Consider the following 12,999-nt stretch of genomic DNA (forward strand, 5'->3'; position numbering starts at 1 on the left):
GCGGTGTACTTATCATATATACAGACAACATGTGTAAGTCTATGGTTCTTGTCCTCCTGTCAGCAGGAATCTCTTGTAGCTGCAGTCAAACAGCAGAGGCGCTGTGTGAACCAGTGGATCTGAGTGACGAGATGGTCACATGTCACCAGTGTGACGAGGCAAAGCAGGAAGCACATTTTTGTACCGGCTAAACTGAGTGGAGGAGGAAAAAGTAAACATGCAACATAGACCAGCTGTGAAGCAAATGATCAGTCGTTACTGTATTTAATCAAGAGATGATCTCGGATGTCTTTTTACGCACAACTGCAAGGCGAGTAGTTTAACTTTCTCCTCGTGTCAGATAGTTTTACAGGAGCATGTTTCACCCAAACTACCAGTGTAAAGCATTTGTCAGCAAATTGATTCGTCTCCACGTCCAGTTTAATAAACGACTTGTAACAATGTCGATACCGAAGCTCTCAGAAGAAAGCTGGAAGAGAGGCAGGAGCGGCTCACAGATCAATGCAGACAGCAGAGCAGCAGACCTCAGTGAGGTGGTGACAGGCAGCACGGGGGTTGCAAACGACCACACTGGAGGAAAGTTCACAGAGGAGGAGATGGTCATCCACAGAGCCCATACAGAGGCATGTGCGGTAAGATGAGTCACTTCATATCCAATGATGTCATGGTGCTCAATCTGATGACCATGATTACGCATGATTAATTAGAGCCAGGCACATGTTTGTCTGTTAGTTGTAGTTTTGAGCTACAAAACTGCAGTGGAGAAAGTTTTCAGATCAGTTCTGTGAAAGTAGCAATACCACAATATGAAATTACTCCAAGTACAGGTCTACCATTCAATATTTTATTTTATTTTATTATTTAAGTTAAAACCTTAAGTTATATGTGTTTAAGTTTAAAGGGGAATTGCCTCCCTCAGAGTGGTAATTACAACTGCATGTAGTAAGCTATAATGCTGGGACAGCAAAGAAGCAGCATTTTAATGTTGTAGCATGTTATGTTTATGTTAAGCTGATATCTATAACAAGTTATCATATTTTACATGATGGTCATGCATATATGTAAATCTGAACGTACTATAGCTATCAAATAACTGTATTTCAGTCAAAAATTATATTTCTCTCTGACATGTTGTGGACTAAAAGTACAGCACCCAAGTAAATGTACTTAGTTTTAAACTGTTTATATTAGAGTAGCTGAGCAATTAATGAATAAAATATGAGCAAAATGACAGTAATGCATTCTGTCCTTACTGTAGTGCTGCATTGAAGATATAATACAGGTCTTTTAGCAACACAAGCTGAATCCATTTAGGGCTGCAGTGGTATACTGTAAAGCCATATTTGTGGTATGAATATTGACGGTTATCAGACTGTGCACATTTGCTTGTCTATGATATTTTAAAGAGAAAATGCAACCAGACACCTGCACATCTTCTCTCCTCCTCAACTGTCTGTCACACTTTTTACATATACTTCCATTTATAAAGTGATGTAAAATTAGCAAAAAAAAGCCCTCTGTTTTCATTCCTGTAACTGATAATTGTAGTAATAATAATAATTTTGAAATACTATACATCATAAAACTGTGATTATTTTTGAGATGGTTATCATACCCTAAAAATCTCACACCATTGCAACCCCAATTTGCCAAACCAAATTCAAACATGTCATAACACCAGCTGTAATAATTTTGGAGTTAATGCCAATAGTTAATATATTCTCTACCACATTTATCAGTGCTGCCTGTTAATGTGTGATTTATGAGGTTCTTAGTATGAAACAGGATGTCAGACATCACCACCTTGAGGTTATTGTGTTTTTTAAGACCACTATATTTACATTTACATTTCTAGTAAGTGACATGCTTCTTTAAAAAAACAGACCTAATGTCTAAATTAATTCCACAGTAGGCCAAATATCATCAGCACAGATAAAAGCAGAACAATAAACCGTTGTTTAGCTAAGCTGATATCAGTTGCCGTATGAATGTAGTATGATAATGTGCCAGCTTTGGTGCATTTTGTGGTGTAATTTAATCATTTAAAGTGAGTATAATGTTCAAAGATTTTTACTTTGATACAAAGTTGCATTCTTTCCATTCTTACCTCTCTAACTTAAGTATTCCTTTTCTGAATCATTGGGCAGAGAGGGTAGATTAGGCATCTGTGGTGCAAAAAGTAGTGTTTTAGAAAGATTTTGTGAAGAATAATAAATATAAAACAGTTTTGTTAAAATTGTACTTAGAAGCATATACACCTACCCAGTGCTTTATACACATTACCTGTCATATAGGTGTTGATGACCACTGTTTTTGTCAGATCTATCATATTCACCAAATCCTACTTGCTCTTCCATCAAACAGAGCCAGTAAGCTCCGTCGGTGGTGATGACAGTAGTGAATGGGTGTCATCTTCATGCCTTGAGGCTGATCTGTTGTAAATATTGTGCTTCTGAGTGTGGGTGAAGTTGAGGCAAGTTGGCCGCGACCTGAGGAGAGTGGTAGGGCCTGGGTGGGAAAAGCACAATACAGAGGGGGCCCAGCTATGCCAGCTTCACTATGTGCCCCTGCAATGCCATGTGAAATGACAGGTCGTGTCACCAAAGGGCCTGGGGCCTTTTTCCCTTTGTGGCCTGTCAAAGCTCACCAACTAGTGGGCTCTCAGTTTGAAACAGACTGAGAGATGACATTTTCGAACTTCCTAAGGGATGACAGAGTAGTTCAGTGTTTTCCACGTACAGAAGGTGTTTATGTGTCTGTACAAGATGAGCGATTGGTCAAAATAAAAGAATTATTGTGACAAAAAATATGTTGTTTTTTTTTACACATTCTGCAATTATGCAGTGAATATAAATTTCACTACAGTGCAACCAGTTGATTAATCATCGCAGATTCTCACCTACTGCATTTCACACAAAAGAACAGCATTAATTAATTAGTAACATCATAAGAGTTAGACTGTCTTACATCTGTTTGTATGCATAGAGGTCGTCCATTCCCTCGTCTCCTTGACCCAAAGCAATCTGTCTCTATGTATATGTTCATATTCAGTATTACGCTTGCATGTGCCTTTGTGTTTTGGTGCGTATATGTACTGTATATGGTTATGTATGCAGGGGTCACCCACCAGCATACGTGTTTGTATGTCTCACTAATTAAATAATAATATCTTCATTATGTTCAGGCAAAGAAGCAGATGTACGTCGACCCTTCCAGTGGGTACAAGGTGTTCACAGAGTATGCCCACCTTCAGAGAGGGAAATGCTGTGGCAGCGCATGCAGACATGTGAGCTCTTTGTTTTCTGTTTTTCCAGGTTGTGTGTTTCTCATCTGGCCTCAGCTGTTTTGTTTCGTCTCTTGTCATGTCTTCTTCTGTTCTTTTTTCTTATGGACCCTGTTTCCCAATAATGATTTACCTCAGTTGTGAACTTGACAAATGCTCTGCATTGTTTTATGCCCAAAACATCACATAAAAATAAATTTGACTGTTAAGAGCAATTAGTTTAATTACATAGCGGGGCTAATTTTACTGTGTATTTTTCATTTCTTTACAACACAAATGCTTATATATCATTTCACTTAGTATGACAATTTACCTTAACGTTCAGTCAACATTCTGAGCTCCCAGTCTGCTGCAGTTTATATGATACATTACTTGTTTGAAGTGTAAGAAAGTAAACTGTAAAGTAATTTGCCTGCTGCTGAAGGCAGATGTTGCCCGTAAGAACAAATTAAGAAATAGCTTCAAATCTAGAAGTGATGATTCTTAGGGTTCCTTAGGAATGAGAGCAGCATCATCTATCTATGCTTGTAGTCAGGCTGTTGTCAAATAAACCTCCTGTATAAGAGCTGTGTTAATGAAACTGTAAAAAAGGTGCCTGATATCAGACAGCTTAGTCAACTCCTTACTCTGTTTCCATCTTCAGTCTGACTTCGCATCCACTCTAACCGATCTTTGTGGGGGAGGAGGATTTGATTTCTCTTAACCAATCACTAGAGACCAACAAATCTGCCTGAATCTAAAGTCATTAAAAGTCAACACTGATTCTTAGCCATGCCAATATATTTTTTGAATATTGACTCAAAGTACGATGTCGGGCGATATTGAGAAGACATGTCAATGTAGAGCAGCTTCTATAGCAGAGTATCTTATTATTAGCAGCCACCATTGTTGTTATTACTCCCTATTGGCTCCTGACAACAGCTTGACAATTGCAATGGACCCCCCACGGCACTCATTGGATAATTTTTTATGTTTACTGAGAAACTACTGTCGCCTGTCATGATGCCATTAATCGATCAACTTTGTGGAGTGGGTGGATTTTCAAGGTCTGGACCAGGCAACATATTGTCAATTTTATAACAAACTCTCTAACACAGTAACAGATAGTGCCAAAACAAATAGAAAGCAACAATGTTGAAGGTGAAAAAATCAAATTAAGTATCATGTTGGTCAGATGATGGCCAAAGATAGTGTTAAAAGAAGTTTAGGTAAAAGTCCAGCTTGTTTACTCAAAGGGACAGTTCACACCCAAATCAAAAATATATTTTGTTCCTCTTACCTGTAGTGCTATTTATTAATCTAGATTGTTTTGACATGAGTTGTCGAGTGTTAGATATTTGCCGTAGAGTAGGGGTGTACAAAAATATTGATAACCCTTATTAGCCCAATATTATGTTCTGTGATACTGTATCGATTCTCAAAAACACTATTGATTTTGACTTAATAGTTTACATGCAAAGATTTGTGGTATTGGTTAATTTTTTTTGTTGTGTAGCAGTGTTGTAAACCATTTTCAGCCATATGACTCTTCACTCCAGTGTAACAAAATTTCGCTGAAGTAAACACAAAGAACAAGGACCTATGAAACAGGTAGAGACATTAAAGGTGCACCACTAGCTCCTAAAATTGGATTGTTTAAAAAGTCACAATGCATCCCCTTTCTTATAGTATCGCAATATATTGAATTGAAACCATTCTGTCATGATAAGTACTGTATTGCCAGGTTCTTGCCAACACATAGCCCCTCGGTAAAGATGTCTGTCTTCTCTCTAATATAATGGAACTAGGTGGCATTCAGCTTGTGGTGCTCAAAGTGCCAACAAAGTACATTTGAAAAGCTAAACAGCAATGTCTCTTTCCAGAAATCGTTACTCAAGATAATCCACAGACCTTGTTGTGAGCAGTTTCATGTAGGAACTATTTTCTTTCTACCGAACTACACCCACTAACCATAACACCATGCAGAAGGAAGCGTACATCTACTACTGTATCACCTAGCACTACTGAGCTAGTTAATGTTACAGTTCAGCGTAGATAGTAGTAGTTAGAGATGTACTGATACCACTTTTTCCTTCCCGCTCTGATTCCAATCCCTGAACCGTAGGTATCTGCCGATACAGAGTACCGATCCGATACCAGCGCGCAAAATAAAAATGGATGGGATATGAATTGTTGTATGTCTCAACTCCTAAAACTCTAATATTAAGAAATAAATACATAATAGTAGAATTAATGCCATAAAACTTTTTTTTTATTATTATTATCCAGTGTTGACACAGATCAAGACACAGGTTAAAGTGCAGCCACACAATTTGGTAAAAAAAGATATTTTAAAGGCTACAGTAGAATGCTTTTTAAACTCCACTCCATTTCGTTTGCCTGTAGCATGTGTATGAATGACATGAGGCATCACGTGGTATCAGATTGGTCATAGGCTGTACTCGCCGATACCTGATACAGCATTTTAGGCAGTATTGGAGGCATTTCCGATACTGGTATCGGTATCGGTACAACTCTAGTAGTAGTAGATGCACGCTTCCTTCTGTGTGGTAATGTAGTTTGCAGGTGTAGTTAGGTATAAGAAAATAGTTCCTTCACGAAACTGCTTACAACAAGGTCTGTGGATTATCTTGAGTAACCGGGTCAGGATTTCTAAAAGAGACATTGCTGTTGAGTTTTTCAAATGTATTTTTTTGGCACTTTGCGCACCACAATTGCCATCTAGTTCCATTATTTTTGAGAGAAGGCAGACATCTCTACAGCTGATATCTCCAACACTTGGCAACGCATACCAAAATTATCCAGATGGATAAATCGCACTACAGGTAAGAGGAGGGATATGAATTTTTGATTTTGGGGTGAACTGTCCCTTTAAAGGGCACACCATCAAATCAGGGTAAAATCAAATTAGAGGATCAGCTTGATAATAAACTCCAGTAGACAACTATCTGTGGTGATGACACGCTTACATGATTTAGAAGAGGAGGATGGTGACAGATCAGCTGATGTGACCCAGACAAGAGCTGCACAGTGTGGCCTGCTTGGTGCACGTCAACTTTTATTCGTGGAAACAAAGTCATTTTTCCTCCTGTGGTTTTAGTTTTGCAGATATCACTGATTAACCCATGAAGGTCCACAATCTGAATTTGTTTTTTGCCTGTTTTATGAGCATTATTTATGTTGAACCAAACACCACATTTATTCACAGAGAGATTTACTGGTTTAAAGTTTACTGGTTATGATATTGGCTTAAGGATCAATAGAATAAAAAAGCAGCACATAGTTCACAGTTAGTCCTTCAGGTGTTCAGACTTTGTGAGACGCTTCTAACCTTTTACAAGTTGACAGGAATCGATCTTTAGTTTTCATGTCTTTATCAGCAGCTGGTTTTGTAAACAGCCTGTGAATGGAAGTAGATGCACTGATGGAGGGTGTGTTTTCTGATCATAGTATAGCCTCAAAATACTTTAGGAAGCAGGGCCCTGTTGTACTCACTTCACTTCTCACTTTTGCTTTGTCTAGTCCACATTCTGTCCCATCACTCCCTGTCCCATGCCATCCAGTCTTGTCTTCTGTCTTGCTGTGTGGTTCAGGTCTGATTTGATTCGGCCTCATCCTGTTCTCTTTTTTTAGGCTGTAAGCTCACACGTCCACATCTTGTTCTCTGTGCCACTGAAGTCCTGCTCACATGTAGCCATTAACACCTTCTCATTCTTTCATTTTCTCCTCCAGTGTCCGTACGGCCAAGTCAACGTGAAGGACCCTGCGATGAAGAAACAATTTAATTCTCTATTTTACGTATAGGCCCAACATGACGGAGGTAAAACGCCTGCTCAGGATGGAACCCAGAGCACGTTGCTTGTCTTCTGCCTGTCGTTATTTGGACTACTTGAGAGTCATTTTTAGCAGTGTACCAAGTGATGAAATATGGGTAGTGTCTGTGCAATATCTACCTCCTGTGAATCACAACTATTCTCAGGATTATTTTTATTCTCACAGGACAGGGGAGGAGGAGAAAGGATTTGTTCACTAGAACCTCATGTAAAGTAGTCTTTTATCACATTTTTTGTTTTGCTATATTTTTCAGATATTTTTCTCGAATGTCCAATGAAATGCCTTGAGCTTCATTTTTTCGTTTCTCTTTAAGAGTATTTAATATTTTGTGGTGTTCGGCTCCTCTGATACATTTACAAGGGTTGTGGGAGTATGGAGATGAAAACCGAAAGAGCATTTTAGATCTTCGCCCTCAAGATAAAGGGCATATAAGCGAATGGAGCTGAAGCTAGTCAGATGGAGTCTTGTGCTCTTTCGCTTTGCATCTCTTGTTATTTTTCCTCCCAAATGTACGACTGCATGAATATTAGCATCATTTACACTCCACAAGTGCTCGACTGAACTGTCTACCTTTGACTGAAACGCTGTGTTGTTAAAAATAGGCAGGGGCCAAGGGTCAGCCCTCACACTTGGCTGCGCTGCTTTTACACCACTTGATGGAATCAGGCTGTTAACAAACATGCCATGGACATCAACAGCAGCCCTCCCCACCGGACTCGCAGCTCAGCCTCCTGGCAACACTTGGCTACAGCACAGCTCCCTGCGGCTGCTCTCCTGAGCTGCAGCCTAATGAACTCCTGGGCCCTCTTATCCCAGCACTGCAATAGATCAGCTCATGTTCACGAGCATGCTTAGACGCACACATGCATAGGCAGGCTTACTCCATCAGAACACCCTGTGGCTCCTAATAGGCCAATATAGAATAAAGGTTGCACTAAACACCGTACTCTGTAGCCCACAGTAATAGTACAAGGTGAGGTCAAGCGCTCATGCAGCACTACCTGTGCGTGCAAGAGATGCTGAGGAAAGATGTGCCACTTGATTTGTGAGTGCATGTGGGTAGGCAGCGCGATGCCTCCGGGCGCTGGCTCTGAACCTGCCACACACACTCGCCTGTCTCCGCCTGATTGGGCAAACAGCGTCGGGATGAGAGGATGTGTCTGCCGCGGAAATTCTGTCGCAGACGCCTACTGGCGCGGCCACAATTTCCCCTCGGCAGGTGGGTCCCAAAGGCAAGTGCTTAGTGATCGGAGGCAAAGCCCTGTGAGCGGCTACAAGGAGATTCATGATCCCAACAGTGCTGGGGAGGACAGGTTCTCGGGGACGCGTCGTCAGGCGGGATGAGAGGCGAATTTATTTGGTGTTATTCTAAACCGAGGCAGCGGAGCGTGCGGCAGCAACATTTCTACAGCGGGACGGTGAAGGTGTCACACTCATCAAGTACCTGGGCCCGCTTGCCTGCCGCGGCTCTGCGGGTTTTGCCTGGGGGACTCGTCTGTCACATTAAAGTAGATGCATTGCCATTCAGGGCCTCGGCGGTCCCGCAGCCTGACCATGAAATAGGCCAACTTTCATGTCTGCCTCATCCCTCCACGTCTTCCCAATCCAGTGATGGCACAGTTTGAAATGTTTTCCTTTTATACATATATATATATATATATATATATATATATATATATATATATATATATATATATATATATATATCATGTTCTAGCCTAGCAGTTGGTGACTGAGACACAAACAGCACAGCAATGCCTTCAACAGATTTATGGAGAAATTTACTTGAAAATCAAATCTGCCTTCTCCCACCATGGTCACTCATCATTAAAGTATGTTTAGCAACAGTAAGCCTTGTCTTAGGTTTCTGTGAGTTGTGCCATTTTAAATGCATGATTGAATGTGTTGTGTACTTGCACAGTCAGAGAGCATTTAGGAGTCTGATCATCAGTTGTGAAATTGTTTAAAATACCTTGTTTTTAATTAATGTAGCTCACTTTAGTTGACAACTTCATAATATTAATGCCATTATTCACTGTCTTATTAAATGACCTTATTTATTAGTTAGTTAATTTTGTTTATTTTTGATCAATAAGGCCAGTATGATAAAAACTGAAGATATATTAAGTTTTATTTCTTAGTACGAGCTGATATACTCACACACACACACACACACACACACACACACACACACGCAGTGGTATTCCCTCTGTGCAGATGTGTTCCAAAGTTACAACAGCCGACCTGACATGTGAGGTGTTTATTTCAGGCATTTTGGACTGAACATCTCTGACCTTCAGCCGGAGCATATGCTGTGCTGGAGCAGAGTGGCAGCTATATACCGTGTGCCTTTCTACAGGACGATGACACTAGCCGCAGAGAAAAAGAGAGCTGTCCAGTTTGGAACTGTGACCAGACAGGCTCTAGTCACAACCAGTTGACAGGCCAAGCAGCCCCCCTCTCCCCTTCCTCCTCCCTCCACCTCCCCCCCCTCTCCATCTCAAACAGGCACAGCAGCCCTGCGGCCAATGGCCCCAACCACAGTCAGTTACAGTGTCTCCATCACTGTTGGCCAGACCGGCCAGGAACTGACATGGGGTTGGCGGCGGAAAAAAAAACTTGAGTGTCAGCCGTATGATGGCTGAAAGGAACATCAGTCTCAGCAATTGGCCAGGCACTGCTTTGGACGTTTGTGTGTGTGTGAACGCACGTGCACGTGAGTCTTGATATTCAAGCAGCATTTGAGCAGCCCCTACATCAACGTCTGGTCGTTCTACACAGACAATGTCAGCTCGCCTCGGGGCAGCAGCCTCCACAGTGGTCATATGGACAACCAGATCCCTGTGGTAGAATTAGTGATAAAAAACACACATGGCCACTGAGTGACAGTCAGCGCACCAGATTCCTTTGGACAGACAGGGCTGCAAATAGCACAGAGGAGCAGTTTCTCCCTCAGACCGCAACTGGTGGTCAGGCTCATGCCAGGCCAAGTCGTGGCCGCCAGATGAGCCCAGATAAAAGGAGAGTCAGGGGCAGTAGCAGGCACCTAAGAGCCTAAGGAGCACTTTGGCCTGTTTATTCCCCTCCTTGTTTTACATCAATGCACTTCTTCCTGTGATTTCTTGTCTACGCTGACAAGACAACTGATGTAACTGCCTCTGTTTTTTTTGGCTTTTACACTATCTAACCTCCAACTTGAGTTCCCCTTTGACTCTGTCTTCAATGAATGGTTGAAGCAGGAAGAAAGGGAGCGTCTGACAATGTAACAAAATATACAAGCATCATCTAAACGAGTGCGTCTCCTCCAAAAAGACGCTCTGCTCCATAAGGTTATATAGCGATAAAGAACATCCGTCTATTATGTTTCCATGTCCTTTCTAGTGTGGCCAGATATGGACTAATACGCGCACCATTCCCCAGGAGGATACTCTGTCCCCAGAGGAGATGGAGGGGGGGGGGGGCAGTGTGCTGTTGGAGCTGTTCTGGAGGCAGGGAGGGGAGGCAGGCAGCAGTTGGTGTGCAGAGAGCAGAGGCTCAGGCTGGCTAGTTAAGAGCTTCTCTCTCCTATCCTCCATCTGCCAGGGACCGGGGTTGTGATTTGAGCTCCAGCAGAGCAGAGCAGGGAGGAGATCGAAGGAGGGGTGGAGGGAGGTAGGGGATGGGGGTGGTGGTGGTGGTGGTGGTGGTGAGAGGTAGTGAGGGGGTGAAGGGGAGGGGGAGCGTTGGTTGGTTGGTTGGAAGAGACAGAAAAGAGAAAGTGGAAGAAGCGGGGAGTTGGAGGAGGAGAGGGGAAAAAGTGAGGGAGAGAAGACCTGGAGAGAGAAAATAAGGATGGAAATGAAAAACAGGATACGTGGGGATTGAGACGCCTCAAAAAATCTATTTATAGGCTTATTCTTGTCAATCATTATTATTCTAAATCACTGTTGGACATTTTAATTTGAGGCATCGGCTATAAAGAACAGTGCTTTGGTCATATTTCAGCCATGCTTGTGTATTTTGATATTTCCTCTCCTCCAATAATTATGAAGCCATGTCCACTGTGTGTTTGTAAATATTTCCAGGATGTCTCACACCCTCCTCTCACCCACCCACCCCGGCTCATGTGACTGGGATACATGTGACTGGGATACAGCTTTACAGTGCTTCACTCCTCCCTCTGTTCCTCCTCCTCAGAACCCCCCTCTCCCTTCCCTTCCCACTCCTCTCCTTCATTCTGTCAGTGTTTAGCCTGTGGTTCCCTGCACCACAGTGGATCCTGGGAGAGCCTTCCCCACCTCCTCCTCCTTCCTCGCCTCCTCCTTTGCCTCTCCTCACCTCCTCCGCTCCTTGCTTTGGGAGTGACTGAGAGCTCCCTCCGTGAGACTGAGTGTCACTTGAGGTGACCCAGAAATGATGACTCCAGATGAACCCTGGATGTGTGGTAATCTAACCACCATGCCCAAGGAGCCAGGCAGCCAGGCAGGCATCCCGGGGTTGATGCTGTGTCTGTGGTCTCACTGTTGAACCAAAGCACGCTGCAGAGCCTGTCTGGGTATCATGCTCGGAGAACGCTGTGTGCATGGTACGTGTTGTGGTACACAGTGAAATGGATCTCAGTGCCGTTGCATTATTGATGAGATACATTGTGATGTCAGCCCAGGCGGAAGGAGCAAAGCAAAATGACTGTTAGCAGTATGGCACGGTGTCATTTATGCAAGCAGCACAGAGGTGTAATTAATTGTCACCCTTTGCTCTGGAGCATTCACAAAATACGAACCCTCTGTTCACTTGTTGTCAGCTGAAATCAGTCCATCTACACCTCAGTGTGTTTTCCAAGTGGCCACTGTGAGCAGGTTTAGGACATCCTGTCTTCTGGATGACCTATCTCTGTCACATTCACAGTAAATGTGAAATTAATTTGGAGGCATCATGCACTTTAAACAATTTTGCATCCTGTTATCAGTGTTATTATTATTTAACAGCTTGTTGTCAGGTGAATAATAATCCAATAACGTACAAGAAAATTACACCAAATAACGACAAAAGGGACACAATATTAAGATAATGACTACTGAATATTGAAATTGAGAAAAATATAGTTCATTACTGGTCAGGCACAATCAAACCATCTTCAAAGCATAAACAATATTAATATTTACTCCAAACTTGACATTATTAAACAGTGGTGAATTTTTCATCAACAACATTTCTTTATTCATTAGATGTTGCAACATGAAGCCAAATGTGTGCAGAATGGTTGCTGGCTAAATACACTCCAAACTGCACTGCATTTATATGAGCTTTATCAGCTGGATCCTCCAGGTGAGACACATGGAGACACGCACATCACAGCTCAGGGGGAACGAAATAATGAGCCCAAGAATTATTTTTTTTAAATCATTTTTTGCAGGATTTATTTAATGTAACAGTGGAGAAATAGACAAGAGATTAGACGTGTGTAAAATATGCGTTTAAATTATTCTTGGATAGCCTTTTTTTAATGTCTGTGCTGTTTTGATGACGTTGAAATAGACAAAAATCTTACTGGCACACCACTGCTGGGGTTAGATTATTGTCACATATGAAAATGCGTAAAATACAGAAATTATTTAACACTTTTACCCCGAAATAAATTTCGATTTGGCATCCACACCAAACCCTTTTTTCCAGCAGGCTTTGTGTTGTTGTACTCCATATCTTTGTCACACTGATTGATTTAGTTTGACTATAGATCTAATTATTTATTCACACAAACCTCTGCTCTCACACCAGTGAAATTAGAGCTGTAACCGCACTCACTTGAATCTCATACAATATGAACTCGGAAGTGATGCAACAATATGTGCCTAAACGCTCCAATAACTTAATGCGTAAAACTGTCGCTGGGGGTTAAAATGAAA

The 12,999-nt window shown here is 41.9% G+C and overlaps 1 protein-coding gene across 1 annotated transcript; it reads left to right on the plus strand.

Annotated features, from left to right (window-relative positions):
• Positions 1-158: 158 nt before the first annotated feature.
• On the plus strand, positions 159-8,968 carry c6h1orf53 (chromosome 6 C1orf53 homolog). Its single transcript, XM_033621235.2, has 3 exons — positions 159-632; positions 3,185-3,286; positions 7,016-8,968. The coding sequence occupies exons 1-3, from the start codon at positions 357-359 to the stop codon at positions 7,085-7,087; spliced, it is 450 nt and encodes a 149-aa protein (XP_033477126.2). The 5' UTR covers positions 159-356; the 3' UTR covers positions 7,088-8,968.
• The last annotated feature ends 4,031 nt before the right edge of the window (positions 8,969-12,999 follow it).

The sequence above is a fragment of the Epinephelus lanceolatus genome, chromosome 6 (genome assembly GCF_041903045.1).
Source record: "Epinephelus lanceolatus isolate andai-2023 chromosome 6, ASM4190304v1, whole genome shotgun sequence".
Taxonomy (NCBI): Eukaryota; Metazoa; Chordata; class Actinopteri; order Perciformes; family Serranidae; genus Epinephelus; species Epinephelus lanceolatus.

What these genes read in the sequence shown, in the direction of transcription:
- c6h1orf53 (XM_033621235.2), top strand. Translation starts at nt 357, where the DNA reads ATGTTTCACCCAAACTACCAGTGTAAAGCATTTGTCAGCAAATTGATT. An exon ending in CCCATACAGAGGCATGTGCG is followed by an intron (nt 633 to 3,184) that starts GTAAGATGAGTC and finishes CATTATGTTCAG; the next exon opens with GCAAAGAAGCAGATGTACGT. An exon ending in GTGGCAGCGCATGCAGACAT is followed by an intron (nt 3,287 to 7,015) that starts GTGAGCTCTTTG and finishes TTTCTCCTCCAG; the next exon opens with TGTCCGTACGGCCAAGTCAA.